Source organism: Eumetopias jubatus, unplaced genomic scaffold (assembly GCF_037043125.1).
Source record: "Eumetopias jubatus isolate StellerSeaLion01/CBP00866 unplaced genomic scaffold, mEumJub1_p1.0 scaffold_8, whole genome shotgun sequence".
In the NCBI taxonomy this organism is placed as follows: domain Eukaryota; kingdom Metazoa; phylum Chordata; class Mammalia; order Carnivora; family Otariidae; genus Eumetopias; species Eumetopias jubatus.
Window position 1 is genome coordinate 67552123 of NW_028274814.1, and position 17196 is coordinate 67569318.

The following is a 17196-nucleotide window of genomic DNA, read 5'->3' on the forward strand; positions in this document are numbered from 1 at the left end:
CTCAGGGTCATGAGGTCGAGCCCCACCCCCCGCCCCCAATCAGGCTTTGTGCTCACCAGGAAGTCTGCTTGAGATTCTCCCTCTCCCTCTGCCCCTACCCACTCCCCAACCCCCGCCGCATGCTCACTCTCTCAAATAAATAAAAAAAATCTTTAAAAATTTCCTGCTTAAAGATTAGATGAGTCCTAACATCTTTTATCACCAGTGCCTGCCCAGTCAATGAATACACTGCACAATTTCACATAAAGGGATGAGACGTGACAACATGCAACAAGCAACTTTAGAAATAAAACAAAAATCATGTATTTAATGTTTTACCATAATGATACTACATCATTATTTCAGGAGTTACTAATTTAATAATCAATTTCTCAACCTTTCTCTTAGTAACTTCCTCAGTTCAAGAACTCTGTACTCTAGCATTAAACCTGAGTAAGACTTAGGTTCCAAAGATCAGATTGGTCGTGCCAGAAAGTCAATATGAGAGGCAAAAGAATGACTTCAAAACTCTGGTTAATTATTCAGTATTGCCAAAAAAAAAAAAAAAAAAAAACCCTCCAAATCACTGCTGCTAGAATCAAAAAGTAAAAGCATCAGCTATCAAAAGAAGGAAAGAGACACCTAGAGATTAAGCTGCCTTTGCTTACTTAGCTCTCCAGCTCTCCATCTTTTTACAGCAGTAGTTATCAAAATAGCACATGAACTTCACTCTTAGCACCAGCAATTCGCATTTTTTCCTCTTTTCCTTCCTTTATTTTGAAGACTGATTGAGACAATACGTGCAATTACCCGTTTCTTGGCCTACTTTGGAGTTAGCTCTCGTTCGGAGCCGATTTTTCACACAGCCAGGGGGTGGCCAACCACCATCTAATTTGGAACAGATGGACTCCATGTCACATTTCTCCATAACCTGCCACAGAAGCAGGTAGCTTGGCCCCTGTCCCTGAGGTAGACAGGCTCATCTGTCAATCAGGCAGCCGCCTGAGAAGTCACTGCTGTAATCACTTATCTCTGGAAGCCTCTCTCAGCAGCCCCAGAAGTGCCAGCTCACCCTGAAGGGCTGTGGCAACAGAATGTGCGGGCACCGGCCGTCCCACCGGCGGAGAGGGGAACTCACCCGAGCTGGGAGTCGGTGAAAGTGCTTCTCTCCAGGAGCAGGTTCCCACTTCCACAGGCTGCCACTTGGCTAGCGGTCATGTGCGTCCTCCTCCCGCCTGCACCCACAGTGACGCTGGACCCCGCTTCCTGCCCCATGCGGGTGCTGTGGAAGGAGCTCTGGTGCCAGGACTGAGCAGCCCTGTTCTGACTGGCGGCCTGCAGGGGCACCAGTGGCCGGAGGTGCCCAGGGGCAGGCCCTGAAGTCAGACAGTTCTCTTTCTCCAAGAGGTTTCCCATGCTGTGACTGGTCCCGGGCCTGGGGTACGTGAGCACCACCGGGTTGACAGGGGCATTGTCAAACACGGTGTCATTCACAGAGCCGTACTGGTACTGTCTGTGGTAAGTGTCATAGTGGCGATGTCTGCTTGTGGCCCCGGAGTGACTGAAACCAACGATTTCTGAGCGAGCATATCGAGGCGGCAGAAGGAGGGTGGATCTCCTGCTGTCTTGGTGCCGCAAAGCCTGCCCAGCCTGGCTTCTCTGGCCGTACTGGTAATCGCTGTGCGAGTAATGAATCCTCTCTGGGCTGCTGTCTGGAGAAATCTCAAGTCTCCTCAGAGGCTGCCTCAAGGATCTTTCTTCCACTGACTTCTGTGAACTGTACTGTGCCGTTCCTCTCCCCCAGCGACTTTCGTAAGTGCCAGTGGTGCCTGTCTGCAGAGAAACAAAGTTTAAATGAGGCCTAAGTCAGTTTTCATCTTTGTTAAAGACCAAGGACTACAGGACTATTACATAAGGTGTCCATTTTTCTGAACCACATGAAGAAGTTGGCCCCTTTTCTTAAAAAAAAAAAAAAAAAAAAAAAAAGAGTTGGCTGACTAGGTATTTGTACTAGGATTTATACTACTTAAAGTCCTGAGTTTTGGGGCGCCTGGGTGGCTCAGTCATTAAGCGTCTGCCTTCACCTCAGGTCATGATCCCAGGGTCCTGGGATCGAGTTCTGCATCGGGCTCCTTGCTCAGCGGGGAGCCTGCTTCTCCCTCTCCCTTCCCTCCCCCTACTCGTGCTTGCTCGCTCTCTAATAAATAAAATCTTTCCAAAGAAATAAAGTCTCCAGTTTTCCCTGAGGTCCACACAAAATCAATCCTCATATAATTCATTTAGGAAATGGCAATATTTGGGAAAGGTAAACATTAAAAATAATCTATAGAAGGGGCACCTGGCTGGCTCAATCGGTGGAGCATGTGACTCTTGATCTCGGGGTCATGAGTTCAAGCCCCATGTTAGACATAGAGCTTACTTAAAAAAAATAAAAATCTACAGAATTAAAAAAAAAAACTATGTAAGTTTAAAAATGTTTTCATGGTAATCTGATAACTAGGGTTATTCTTTGGTATCCTACCTTTAGCATGTCATAGGATTTAGTACCAGGCGAACGTCCGCCAGCAAAGTCATTTTCAACCAAGTGTAGGTTATAGACATACTCAGGAACACTACTGGTTCGGTGAAGATTTCCTGCAGTCAAGCATACAGTAAAACATTAAGTGGGCCAATCAGTAGTTAAAGATTATATAACAATAGTGTATTTTAAATTTAAGTAATTAAGACCAGTAAGAAGTATCAGGTTTACATCAGTCTTTTTAAGTGCTTGTTTAACATCACCCTTGGATATGGGAAATGACCAAATGTTATCACAACATTCTTTATGAGATTTCAAAATAAAAGCTGAATTAAGAATAAAAATGTATTTTTAAAAATTAGTTAAATTTTTTTTGTAAGAAAAAGGAACAATGAGGAGAGACGATTTTCACAAAGATCCAAAAATGGGGGCACCTGGGTGGCTCAGTCGATTGAGCGTCCGTCTTCAGCTCAGGTCATGATCCCGGGGTCCTGTGCCTGAGCCCCACATCCAGCTTCCTGCTCAGTGGGGAGCCTGCTTCTCCCTCTCCTCCTTGCTCGAGTTCTCTCTCGCTATCTCTGCCTCTCTCTCTCAAATAAATACAATCTTTCAACAACAACAACAGCAGAAAAACCCCAAAGATCCAAAAATGTTTGTTATAACACTGAGAAATTTGGGAGTCACTTATTGGCTTAGGTGGTCCATACCATAAACCTTCCGTTAAACTTAAGTCAGGAAGAGAGAACTCTACACCCGGGGTGGGAATTCAGAAGCTTCCTGAGAAGGAAGTACGTGCTTCAATATAATGGTGACAAACAGAATAGTGACTCAATACTAGTAGGTAAGACAGCTTGTAAAACAGTTAAGGTGGGTCAGTGCGGTCAAGAAAACATCCACTTGAAAGGGGCCAAGCCTGGGGTTGAGGTATTTGGCACTCTGAGTTAGTCAGGAGAAGAAACCATTGTCTGCACTACAGATGAGTGCTTTTGCAGAATTACCAGACTCACTCTTAGTCTGGTAGTCTAATCCAGCCCACTCCCCTTCCTGCTCAGCTCTGTGGGGTCTACAGGGACTCTCAATGGATGCATGTCTCTTAAAACACTCCTTTTTGGGGCGCCTGGGTGGCTCAGTCGTTAAGCGTCTGCCTTCAGCTCAGGTCATGATCCCAGGGTCCCGGGATCCAGCCCCACATTGGGCTCCCTGCTCCGTGGGAAGCCTGCTTCTCCCTCTCCCGCTCACTCCCCCTGCTTGTGTTCCTTCTCTCGCTGTCCCTCTCTCTGTCAAATAAATAAAATCTTAAAAAAAAAAACCCCACAAGCACTCCTTTTTGAGGAAGGGGGTGGTAGAAGACACTGTTGTGACCCTCTTCTACTTCCTTTACCCTTCTCTCAGCTTTCTATTTGCTCTTCTTTATATATACTCTCCCACTGCCTTACCAAAAATAAAACAAAAAAATTAATCAAAATAATCACAGATCAAGGGGCGCCTGGGTGGCTCAGTTGGTTAGATGTCTGCCTTTGGCTCAGGTCATGATCCTGGAGTCCCGGGACTGAGCACGTGGGGCTCCCTGCTCCGTGCGGAGGCTGCTTCTCCCTCTCCCTCTGCCCCCCCCCACCCCCGCTCATGCTCTTTCTCTCTCTCAGGTAGATAAATGTAATCTTTAAAAAAATAATAATAATCACAGATCTCTAAAACCTTGGTAATTTCTGGTTCCCAGATTTTAATAAAAATTTCTTTATCCTTTAAAAATCAGAGGAAAAAATACTCAATGAACTCTCCTAGGTTTCAGACTTGTGAAGGATGTGGAGAATAAAACAACACAGGCAATTCCTTTCCAACACGATTGGAACATACCAACATACTCTCCCAGCAAGATTGTTATAAAGTCAAAATTTCAAAGGCTCGCGATAGATTCACATTTTTTTAATAGAATCACATATTTTGAGGGGGAGGGGAGATGGTTGTGGGGAGAGGACTAAAAAGTATGAATCCATCCCAAATTATGTTTGTACACGTGTCTTAACTTCCTGGAGCCAAACAACCTGGCCGGTAAACAGTTTCAGGCCTCAAAGGGTTCTGGGGGGAGGCAGGCTTGTAACTGTCACCTTTCTATAGACCAGGGAGGTTGAGGTAAGCCAGGTATCTCCTGTTTCTAGAGGTCTGATTTCTCTATAAGGTCAGGCAAAAGGTCAGGTAGCCCCTTAAGTTTTAACCTCAATGATAGAGAACGTCTGGAACCTACACACAGAATGAGGGAAAGGAATTCTTTACAACCCCAGAGCAAAGGCGGCAATGCCTTAAGGACTTAAATCTCCATGCCCGCCTGGGGCTCCTGCCCAACGTGCCGGCTAGCTGAGGCTGTCCTAGGCCCCAACTCTGCCCCTGATCAGTGGTCCTTCTGTCACCCCGACTCCCCACCCCAGGCTGTCAGAAAAGCAAGGCAGCAGGCCATACTGGCTGGTGTGGAAAAGGTGGCTGGCTGGGCAGGTCCAGGGAACATCTTGGCTCTCATACCGAAAGGTCTGGGGACTAGGGTGCTCTCAGCACTGGAGATGTAGAAATCAAATTTATGGTCTCCCAAAAAAGTCGTTTCAGAATTTTAGATTATATGAAAACTGAATATATGAGTCAGGGACAATCTAGAATGGGAAAATACTAATGACATATGTGGATGGTAGCTAGAACTATTAATTCCAGTTACATGACAGATGATGTAAGGGTGCAATTTTAAAAACCCACGGAAGTTTTTTTCCTGGGCCCCTCTAGCCCATCATCGCCTGCAGTATTAAGGATTACCCCTGCCCTACTTCCAGGCAGACGTTCAGGAACAGTTAATAGGGGACAACTTCCATTTTCAAGCTGAGATTCCTGCAAGGATTTTTTTAAATGTGTAAGAATCTTTGGAAAAGATCCAGTGAAACAACGTATCCTATCAAAATAGCTAATCAGTGAGTTTTATAATCAGACCTATTGAAGTAAAAGGTTTAACTCACATTGTTGCTGGAGGCTGTAAGGCTTTTTAAAGCAACTTATATGAATTCCTTGTATCTCAATATTACTTTTCTTTAAAGAGCTCAGATTATTTTGTTTCTTTCCAATATTCTGTGATGCAGAGCCAGCTCCTATCATCTCCTTTATAAACAGGGAAACCTAATTACTTGCTTTAGATTGCAAAGCAATTTTGTATCACGTTTGAACTCCGGGTTCCTCATTGCCACTGGTCTCTGCTGTTTGACTGCACTGCAGTTTTTCTGAAACTGCCATTTACCAAAGCCCTGGAGGGATCATTATCATAGGTTTTGATAGGAAAACCAAAAGCAATCATTCTCTTTCCTCTAGAATCTTCACCTGGGCAATCCCAAATACTCTATTAATTCTTTATTTGCTGACATAGTCCTTATAAGGAAGTTTTCAGATGAATGAACCGAGACCAGTTTACTGGTTCTCAAAATAACTATAACACAGTTGGGAACAAGGAATAAAATAAGCTTGGATCTTTAAACCACAGACTCTCTTCCTGTGCTAGAAAGGCTATGACTCCTGATATTTAGCTTGCCAGTTTCTCTGGTTAAAAGGCCAATCTCAAACAACAAGCAATGCACACTGTTGCCTAGGCAGTCATGAGCTTGCCATCAGTATAGTGGCTTAAAGATGAATTAGCAAATGTATTCTAAGATTTTATTTTTCTTTTAAAAGATTTTATCTATTTATTTGAGAGAGAGAGAGAGAGAGAGAGAGAGAGGGAGAGCACAGAGGAAGTGCGAAGGAAAAGCAGACTCCCCGCTGAGTAGAGAGCCTGATGTGGGGCTTGATCTCAGGACCCTGAGATCATGACCTGAGCCGAAGGCAGACACTTAAGTGACTGAGACACCCAGTCGTCCCTCTATTCTAAGATTTTAAAGAAATTTTGAACTGGGTGGAAATTTTAAATATATATATAAATATATTAATCAGGATGGAAACTAATCTCATCTAAGGCAAGTCATTTTTCTCTTCAGAGGATAAAATATATAATAAACATATGCAATAACTACTAAACATATGTAATAACTCAGCCATGCCCTTCTCCAAAAACAGAAAAAAGAAAGCAAACAAAAAACATAGCCTACTTACAGGCATATCCTACTTTAAATAAACCAACATGAAAACTCAAGATTTTCTAACATGGAAAATTAGGGTATCATTGTATTTCAAAGAATTTCTTTATATCACAAAATGAGGCAGGTATCTTCCCTAAACAGAAGAAATCTGTGGACTTGGCCTGGAGCCTCCACTCCCCTACTCTCTGTGTGCCTAGACAAATCACTTATATGCTTCAGTTTCCCATAATTCTCGTCACTAGCAGAGATGCTGAGAGAGAGGTTTACCTGAGAAGCATATTCAAATGCTTTTAAAAGTGTAAAACAATATGCAAAAATGAGACATTGTTTTTTAGAATTTGGGTTACGAAAATTTGTTTTTTACCCTTTCCCATGAAGTAATCTGTTCTAGAAAGAGGGATAAACTAGAGCACATGCCTTAATTTACACTGTGTTATATCTCAGAATTTTTATTCTGGTAAATTTACCAGTGATCTGGAATTTAACTTTCTCTGGTTATTTGTGACTGACCCAGCCACTGAGGATCACAATGACAGTATTGTGGTTTTTGCAGTCATTTCATTTGCACAGTATGCAAATGTGCTTGTTTCCTAAAGATGGTGATGATTTATAGGAACTATTTCAAATTAATATAAATTGGGCAACATTATCCATACCTTTCAATCTAAGAATGCCAGAGACATTGTATGGAGCCCACTTTAAGGGAGATGAAGAAGATAATTACAGAACAACTTTAAGCTCCACCTCCTCAAATAATAAGCAATTCCAGTCAAAGCAATGATAGAGTAGGGGTGAGAGATGGGAGTTGGGTTTTGATGGTGGGAGGATTCCAAGCTGCGCAGAAGCCTGCAGAGGCGTCGACCTCACAGGATAATGTGATTTTCTCTCTTTCCTGGTCTGAACGTGAATCTTACTCCCTGAGGAGCTGCGAGGGGGAAACTCTCTTGGTTTCTGGTTATGTACGCCGGTATTGTCCAAAATAATGGATTATTGTCAGGGTTAAAAATAAACTGACTTCCATAATCAGTCTTTTGTTTCTGGGTTTTGTGAGCAGCTTTATTACCTAACTGGTTAAATTTAATACACTTATAAAATCAAACTGACAGGCCTCTGTGACTCTCACCTATATCTGAGCGTGTTTAAAAAACCAACTACGGCTTCCCGTATGGGAAACAGATGATTGAGAACTGTGTATATAACCTGCTTCTAACAGAGTAGCATTCACATTCAGAAAAGCACCTTTTCTTTCAAGCTTCTAGTACTCTCTGCTCATGGTTAAAAAAACGGATTTGGTTTACCCTAAGCTCTAAGAAGAGAATTTGTAGAGCTGGAGAAGAAATTCCCATGAAAACAGGTAAAGTTAGATACATACATAGACATCAGCAGGCGTTCACGGCTGGTATTGATTTTTTTTTTTTTTTTTTAAAGATCTTATCCATTTATTCATGGGAGACAGAGAGGCAGAGGGAGAAGCAGGCTCCCAAGGAGCAGGGAGCCCAATGCGGGACTCGATCCCAGGACTCTGGGATCACAGCCCGAGCAGAAGGCAGACGCCCAACCATCTGAGCCACCCAGGCGCCCCTGCTGGTATTGATTTAAATGCTACACTTAATTGTGCTGCCGGTCACAAGATGTTGCCTTCACAGTGTGGGCTGACAGTGGTCTTTTGGTGGAAAGAGAGCCCAGAAGTCTAAGAGCTATCATCTTCTTGTATTTGGCCTTTCTGCAGCAACCTCTTGGTAATAGCAGTTCTCTTTCTTCACATATCTTAAAAAAGATTTAACTTTTTCCCTAAGGGTGAAATTGGGGGCCTGTTATTACAGGTGAGAAAGGGCATCCTGAACCTTCTTGGAAAAAATCCATATAGAGAAATTCATTTTTAAATGGCTCCTTAGAATCATTTACTAACAAAAGTAGGAGCTTAAAACATGAATACATTAGGACCTATCAAGAACCGTACAACAGGACTCCAGAACTAGTGAAGGATTTTTCTTTGCCTGTGTGGGCCTATGACACAAGGTTCATTACCCTGGATTTACATTGGAAAAAAAAAAATACTTCTTTTATCTTCGGTTCTTACCTTCTAAGAAAAATAACCAGATATTTGTGGAAAACGCAATTCTACAGCATGCATACAATTCAGGTGAGTACTTGCTCAGGCTGGAAAATGAATGGAATTTGGTTTGAAAACGATAGCAAAGGTTTATTTTAAAGTAGGTCAAAGTCTTTTCATGCTTTACCTTATTGAAAAATTATCAAAAAGTGTGCAGTACTGCTTATTGTGACCAGTTAACACAACTTACATAATCGACTATGAGAAACAACTGATACAATGGGTATATGGTTGGAAAGTGTGAGCTGGGACTTTCTTACAAAGCTGATATTCCAGGAGTCGGCACCGGATGTAGTGGGAAGGTGACTATGCCAGGGACAGAACGGCTCTCCTCACACGATGGGCCACAGGCGCCATCTAGTCCGGGGCTATTGTCCCTCACACAAGATACCAACCAGCCACTGGAAGGCCTTATTTTTCAGAAGCCCCCTAAGCAGCTTGAGGCTATCCTTGGATAGATCTGTTTATGGCATCTGGGGGACAATCCTCACATTACTGCTTGAGATAACCACGAAAATACATATTAAAAAGGACCTTTACATACTGCGGGTGTCTACAGCACGCATTTCGTTTGGGTAGCCAGATTATGTCATTATAGAATATGTGATTTTAAGCTCACTGATGAAGTCCTATGTTGATACAACCTGGAAGTTTCTAAATCTATTAATTCCTGTCACTTGTCTCCTTATTTTGGCATTCCTGCCAATTCATTCGCGGAGATATCCGATAATGATTACTTTAGAACTGCAATGACAAATACCACGTTACACTCACAATAGTGCAACTAATGGTCAAAAAGATGAATTTACAGAACTCACAAACTTAATTATTTTTCTTTTAAAAACACACTGCAGGGGTGCCTGGGTGGCTCAGTCGTTAAGCGTCTGCCTTTGGCTCAGGCCATGATCCCAGGGTCCTGGGATCGAGCCCCACATCAGGCTCCCTGTTCAGCAGGAAGCCTGCTTCTCCCTCTCCCATCCCCCCTGCTTGTGTTCCCTCTCTCGCTGTCTCTCTGTCAAATAAATAAATAAAATCTTAAAAAAAAAAACTCACTACAGGTTTTTGTAATGAGTCTCAAGTCATTATATCCCCAACCCTCTCAGGTGCCAGAGCCAATCTTTTCCCTCCCAACTCATTCATAGCTGCTGTCCCTTCTCCTTTAAAATCCTCCTTGTACCAAATCTTCCAAATGCATTTTCAGAAAGCCCCTGCATTTTTCACATTTCTCTCTTGCTGAAACATCTTCTGTGACTTGCAAAGATTTGATATTTGATATCTTGAACTTGTGTTCAAGATCTCTCTCTACCCTCTGAGATAGTGTCTATCCAACACCACAACTTTTACTGAGTTTTGAGGGGGAGGGTAAGAGGTTAACCAGGCCAGGAGAAGGGAGGAATGAGCGTGGCAGGAATAGGAACACCAAGTAAGATAAGTCACACGTGTTTGTTTGGTGGGGCATGGGAGCAGGGGTGATAAGATGAAGTTTGAGAAGTTGCAGGCATCAGACCATGAAGAACTTGGAATGCCATGCTGAATGAGAATTTTACTCAGAGTGGAATAACTATGTTGATAACTAACAGCAAGGAACTGAAGGAATTTAAATCAAGAAATGATGCAGTGAGACTTTATAAAGTTTACTCTAGTGGTGAGGTGAGGAATGAGTTGGAGTGAGGCCAGATTCAAGCGGGAAGAGTTTGTCTTATCTTCTAGGTAAGTTTTTACATCCTGACGTAAAGAATCACATCTTTTACTGCTGCTTCTAGCACAGTCGTGCATCAGCACTTGACGAGTTGTTAATTAGTCGTATTTCTTCATCCATTTGAAATATCCTAGTTACACAAATTCTGTTTGCACTTAGCGCTTCAGGCCCACATCCATCCCGTGGATCACCACAGTGGAGCCAAAATGTAACGAGGGCAGTCACATGTGTGCTCTTGCCTTGGTGTGGATGGAAGGTGCTCAAATATTTTCTACTGTGTCTGTTATTCTGGGAATACAGAGAGTAGAGAAAATTTCTTTCCCCCTAACATAGGCAGACTCTTTCTTCCTGAGTGAGCAGACAGGCTATGTTCCTTTTAGCAAGGTTGATTCTACATCTGGATGCTAAATATTTATTGTCATTCTCTTACTGTATGGCTGGAGTATTTACCTGTAATATTTTGGTGGTCTCTAGTAAGTTCCTATTATCTGTCAAGAAAAGTTCCCATTTGTTTTCCTCCTTAAAGACATAAGGTAAGCCAATACTGTAATTCTGATGTGATCCTCCTTACTCCCATCCTATGGATGTGTTAGCGAGATTTAAGATTTAGCGGGAATAATTTATTAAGCTTCTAATGAGCAACATCTTCTTCTAGAAATCAAGAGATTTCAGTACTTTGATCATGACGCTTTCACCAATTAACAGTGTTAAGCCTAAATCTGATTATTCCAAGAATATAAGTATGTGGATTCTTCTAAGAGTAATGGCGAGTTACTGTTTTCAAACGCTCGAGGCTCTTTTCTTCAAAATACGCATTTCTATCTAAGTCGACATATTGGGTTCCCTACCTCATTTTAAGCCCTTAAGAACATAACTATTTTTATGTCCAATATCCAATCACCACTAACGGCATTACACAAAAGATATAAAATAGATTTTTAAATACTTCTATTGTAAGAGGATCTGAAATTCTGTTATTCCTACCATAAAGAGTCAGGCAAGTGAGATGGTTCACTCTAATACAAAGATTTTCTCCTCATTTTTTCTATTTCCACCTGCAATACTGCCTTCTACTGTTTACTTCCCCAGGTGAAATACGGTATTTGTGTCTTCATACATTTTTGTACATGCACCAAATAGCTGGAGTCCAGCATTTATCTCAGAATTGTGTAATTTTAAATTCTTGAATATCATCTGAGATGGAACCAAATGATCTTTTATGGGACTTATTAGTCCAGAGGTTCTAGCAACATATTTGTTATTATATTTCATTACTATCATAGATAGGTTGCCAATAATATGCTTATTTCTCTTAGAAAAGAAAAAATAAAGCTTTCACTGATCAGGCCAGAACCTCAGTTTTACTGTAAAATCAATGTTAACTACATCTGAAGATAAAATAATGCAAATATGTATATCCTTATTTTCATACATGAGAAAAAAGCTTTAAAGACGATAACCAAAACAGCACTTTAGAAAAATGAGCCAATGTGAACAACAAATACCTCGAATATCTGAGTCAAGTGAACTCCCCTCTGTTTCCATCATTGGAACTACTAGTACAGGGCACAGATAACATTAAAGGAGGCTTTTAAAAAACCTTAATAACAGTCTTCTCTTGAAGGGAATGTCCTGCATTTTATCTACGACACATAGAGCAATGAATTTTTATAATCAAAACCAAACATTGTTATAGTTCCACTAATTCTGAAAGATCCCTAGCGCACTCTCATTCAAGACCTTATCCATAAGGAATGTGTTCTCACTATTTCTAAAGGTGTGGAATATAGTTTTTGTAGTCACATTTTGCTAACATTCTATTTCCTTTTATTAACTATCATCAGAAGAATTTCTAAAAAACAAAACAAGGGGCGCCTGGGTGGCTCAGTTGGTTAAAAGTCTGCCCTCGGCTCAGGTCACGATCCCAGGGTCCTGGGGTGGATGGGGCTCCCTGCTCAGCGGGGAGCCTGCTTCTCCCTTTCCCTCTGCTGCTCCCCCAGCTTGCGCGTGCTCACGCTCTCTCTCTCGCAAATAAATAAATAAAATCTTTTTTAAAAAACCCACAAAACTAAACGAAAACCCCACACACACTTTTTCTGTACTCACTGCAATCGATCTGCTACACACCAGACAAAAAGTAGCCCCTGGGCAATACTAGGCGCACACAGAGGTACATTAAATCAGGTGCCACTACTGACCTATCACACTCAGAACAGCCTGGGCACGTGTCTGCCACCCCACCATCGGACTCTTTTTTTTTCCCCCCTCTCCTGATCCCTCCCACTTTCTGAAGGACTAGCCACCTCATTCCCAGAATTGCTTCATTCCTGGAATTCCTTTTTGGCAAACAAATAATGCATCAGGATTTGAATACCCTCCCCCCCCACTCTCTCCAATAACACCTATTAATAATAACCTTTTTTTGTTTCCTTAACCAATTTTCAGCCCTTTCTCCAGAATTTCCTCTGATCACAGATAATCCAAAACATCTTGGCCAGGGAAACTAAGTAAATGACATGCTTCAAGTTTTTTGGTGGTTTTCCAAAGAAGTTGCAAATTTTATTAGGGTATTGTTCACTGTGTTTTACAAGTATTACCTATAACAATTTAAAACAGGATTTTCTTCCCATTCAAGCACCTGGGGGAACTGTGTAATAAGTATAGTAGTACTTTCAAAGTAAGTGTAATAAATAGGATATGGACACTTTAAATTTTTTCATTTGCTAATACTTGCAGTTCTTAAATGTCTTCTCTGTGATGTTTATAAAGTGATTTTTTAAAACTCCCGACAATACACTCACTCATTTCACAATGCTGCTACATGCCTCTGACCCCCTGTCCCTCTAACCCACCCCCCCCCACACACGCCCCTCCCAAGAGTTACAGTGAACTTTGAAATGTTCAGCACAGTTTAAAACAGCAACAAAGGTTAGAATGATTTACAATGAAAACCACCCACCTATACCCTGAAGCATTCAAGACCCTTGCAGGGTATTTATCAACAAATCGGCCTCATTTATCACATCTCTGTTTTCAGCAGATTATCTGCTGCCCCAATCTTGCAGGTATGTCAACAATTCCGAATTCTCCAGGGCTCTGGAACTAACAGCAGTTAACACCAGGGTCCTTTCTTCCCAGACTTGTGTTGATACAGGATTCTTTCCAGACCAGCCCTATTGTAACAATTGCTTGTCTGTTTCAACTTTAGAGACATGATAGTAATACGGAAATAATAAAAACAATACTCACAACCATCACAAGCCCCCAGGCCTTTTCAAAGAACTTTAATTAACATACACGAACCACCCTTGGTAATTGTTCCATGGCATGTTAATGTTAAATTCCTTTGAAGCCGATTTCCTTTTTAAGTCTCAGAAAACTAAGGCTTTAGAATAAGTAGGTGTTGTTAGCTGCCTTATCTCTCTGCCTGAGAGGCTGCTGAGCGCATTTCAGCTTGCAGGGAAGCTGCTGTTGTAATCAAAATATTTCAAACACTTTGTTTCTTAGTAGGCAGAGCCATTCAAGTAGTTGCCCTAAGCATTAGAGCAGAAGCACAGTGGCACGATTTGTTCCTACCACATCAATTCTGTGAACTATGGAATATCCCCACTGCTCTCCCCTAGAATGCTCTTCCTCCAACCACGGCCCCTGTCCAGTCCTACTGAATTTTTAAGATCTAAGATCCCAATTCCTCTAAGAAGCTTTTCAAAATTCCCTTCAGCTAGTAGTCTAACTAGTACTTCCAAACTCCGTAATGTGTTAGCTGTTCTTCTTTTGGGTTGCTTACTATTTTTTGTGTGGTAACACATATTTTTAGAGGGAGGTTTCCTTCTACAGACTTTAAACTTCTTGCCTGAAAGCAAGCACAGGCTTTGTTTTAATGCAGCACCTGCACAGTGCCCTGCATGAAGAACAGACTCATTTCATAGTTCTTGAATTCACCAAGCAATATGAATTTACCATGTTGTAAGGAGGACAGATCATGTATGGGTTTGGGGCAAAGAAACCAGTAAATGTTGAGAGACTGATGCATTCTTCATACGTGAAATGGAGCTTCATATCCATCTTATGCAATTGTTTTAAAGATTTAATGAAATCAAACATATGAAGATTTTAGAACAGGGTTAGGCACACAGATGCTCAGCAATGCTCCCTTTCCTTTTGCTGATTTTCCCCATTTATTGAATAGTGGCTGTCTAGTTGCTCTTCTGGTTAGCCATTTTCAGAGGGTAAGAAATAACATTTAAGGTGCATCTCCTGTGTCCCCCAAGCAGAACACCCTAGTTTGGTTTCAGCTGAACACTGGATCTGCACAGATCCAGTGCAAGGACACCACTGATCAAAAATTGGCCTCAGATGTCACACTCTCAAATGTAAATTTAGGTTTTCTCCATGTACAGTGGCAGTTCAGTGTTGTCTGAACTGGGTGCAATGACACCACTGATCAAAAATTGGCCTCAGCTGTCACACTCTCAAATGTAAATTTAGGTTCTTTTTCTCCATGTAGAGTGGCAGTTCAGTGTTGTCTGAACTGGGTGCAATGACACCACTGATCAAAAATTGGCCTCAGCTGTCACACTCTCAAATGTAAATTTAGGTTCTTTTTCTCCATGTAGAGTGGCAGTTCAGTGTTGTCCAGACCTCCCTACTCTCAGAACTACCTCAATTTTACTTACAGGAAAATGAGAGGAGACCAGGAAGGCCCCAGGGTCTAATAAAAATCCCATTGTGTATTAATAACCAAAAAGCTTAACAATGTAACTGATGAGTGGTTTAAAAATTGAGGCTTGGTGGTTTCAATACCAATTCTGCTACTTACTGTCTGTGGGAACTTCAGTGTTACTTAACTCCTTAGTTTCATTTGTAAAATGGGGATTAAAACACCTAGGACAAAAGTTTTTTTTGTTTTTTTTTTTTAATATAATACAATGAATGCAAACCACGGAGATCAATTCCTGGCACACAGTAGGGAATTGCATTAACTACAATCATTAAATATCTTCTCTTTACCTTTCAAGTATGTAAATATTGACTGCCTGATCCTTTAAGATTCTTTTACACAAACTGAAAACAATATAGCCTCCCAAGGTCTGCTGTTTTAAATCTTTGTTCTGGGCTGCATTCTCTTTTTTTTCCTAATGGGTTCTACATTTGCCATTGCCCAAGTTATGTCCCAAAGAAACTGTTCAACAATGCAGGAAACAAACGGATATCACAACTTAATCGTTCAATTAGTTTCCTCTTTTCTGTAATAAGCTTATAATTCTTTTATAATAAAGAAAATAAATCAAATAACTAATAAAAGAGTTACTGTGTGGCTCTGATTATCTGAGGGGAGATCATTATCTCAGGGGAGAAAATGATACATCATGTTCTCTAATTTTCACAGCTGGTTTGCCATCTTCCCTTCCACCTCCCCTATCAATTACTAATATAGTGTTAGTGTCGTTTTTTGATCCCCTTTCACTTCCAAGTCTAACCTTTTTGGAGAGACCAGGGCTGTGCCCAAGAGGACGTCCGCTCTCGCCTTAGCAAGGCGGGCGAGGCTGCTGCGGGCTGGGCCAAAGTTCCCTTCCTCCACCTCCTCCGCGGGGTGGTGTGGTTGTTCCCTGGCCCAAAGCCTCCCACTCAAATTTTTTCACTTCCTAGATCAACCACTCGCTCCGTACACAGGGTGGAGCGCCCCTAAATACCTGGGCGAGGCACCTCAATCTCAATTTACAGGTTGTAAGAGGGAGGGCCAGTACTTTCAGGTTTTCTCTTTCAAAAAACTTATAGAGAGGTCATAGACTTAAAAATCTAATAAAAGCTAGATTTTTCTCCAGAAAAAATGATCATACCAATTTCCTGCATAGAATCTCAAAGTGTTTATAGACTCCCAGAGCCTCCAGATTAAGTCCACGATATTGGTGGTGGGGGTGGTGGGGAGGGTGTTAAGGAAGGGGTGAAAATTGAATTCTTTCACATATGTGCATTTATATATGTAGATGCATATACGAAGAAGCTGAGAAAGAGGTTATTTTAGGAGAGTGCTTTCCCCAAGTAAGTCGGTCTGAGTCTGGAGGCGCGGCGGGTCGTACAAAGAGCCCGGGAGCAACAGGTGGGCAGAACACCAGGTCCCGCAACCTAAGGAAGCAGCGAGTCGAAGCAACAGGGCGCGAGAATGAGGGAGGGGAAGGGATAAGGGGTGGGATGCGGGCGGTGCGGGGCGGGGGGCGGCTGGGCTCCACTCACCGTTGCCCACCAAGCTGCGGCTCTTCCGGGCCAGGGTCTGCTGCACCTGCTCCTGGATCCGCAGGCTCTTGGCCGCCTGACCGCTGCGGCTGCTGCTCCCCGCCAGCTTCAGCTTGGCCTCGGAGGGCAGAGCCAGGCTGGAGCTGTCCAGCTGCCCCAGGATCTGCTGGCCCAGGACTGTCCGGATGTAGCCGCACTCAGCAGGGGAGCCGGGGGCTGCCATGGGGCCGGAGGGGGCGACGAAACCGCTTGCCTGCCGCGAGACCTGCAGACGAAACTGCAGCAGAGCCCGGGGCACTGGCGCCAGCCCCGCCCCGCCGTCCCGGCCCCGCCTCCGGCCCCGCCCCCACGCCTGGTTTGAGGCCCGAGCCGGGGGAGAGCGCGGCCTCGGGAGCAGAGGCCCAGCTTTCCCCCCACCCCCCACCCTTCCCGGGCAGGGGGCGCGGATCCGGCCAGGCACGCGCACTCGGCCCGGGAGCGGGGGCGGGGCCGGCCGCGCGCAGACACCTGGCGAGTTACGCCCCGCGGGGAAGACCGCTGACAGGCGCGGTCC

General features: G+C 43.0%; 1 protein-coding gene across 1 annotated transcript in view; it reads right to left on the reverse strand.

Moving 5' to 3' along the window:
• Positions 1–16908, reverse strand: part of PKP2 (plakophilin 2) — a 91756-nt gene extending 74848 nt beyond the window's left edge. The window contains exons 1-3 of the mRNA XM_028113214.2: positions 16644–16908; positions 2501–2613; positions 1118–1812 (exon numbers count right to left, since the gene is read on the reverse strand). Coding sequence (XP_027969015.1) covers positions 1118–1812; positions 2501–2613; positions 16644–16866 — 1031 coding nt within the window. The 5' untranslated portion in view covers positions 16867–16908. The remainder of the gene's footprint in view (positions 1–1117; positions 1813–2500; positions 2614–16643) is intronic.
• Positions 16909–17196: the final 288 nt, after the last annotated feature.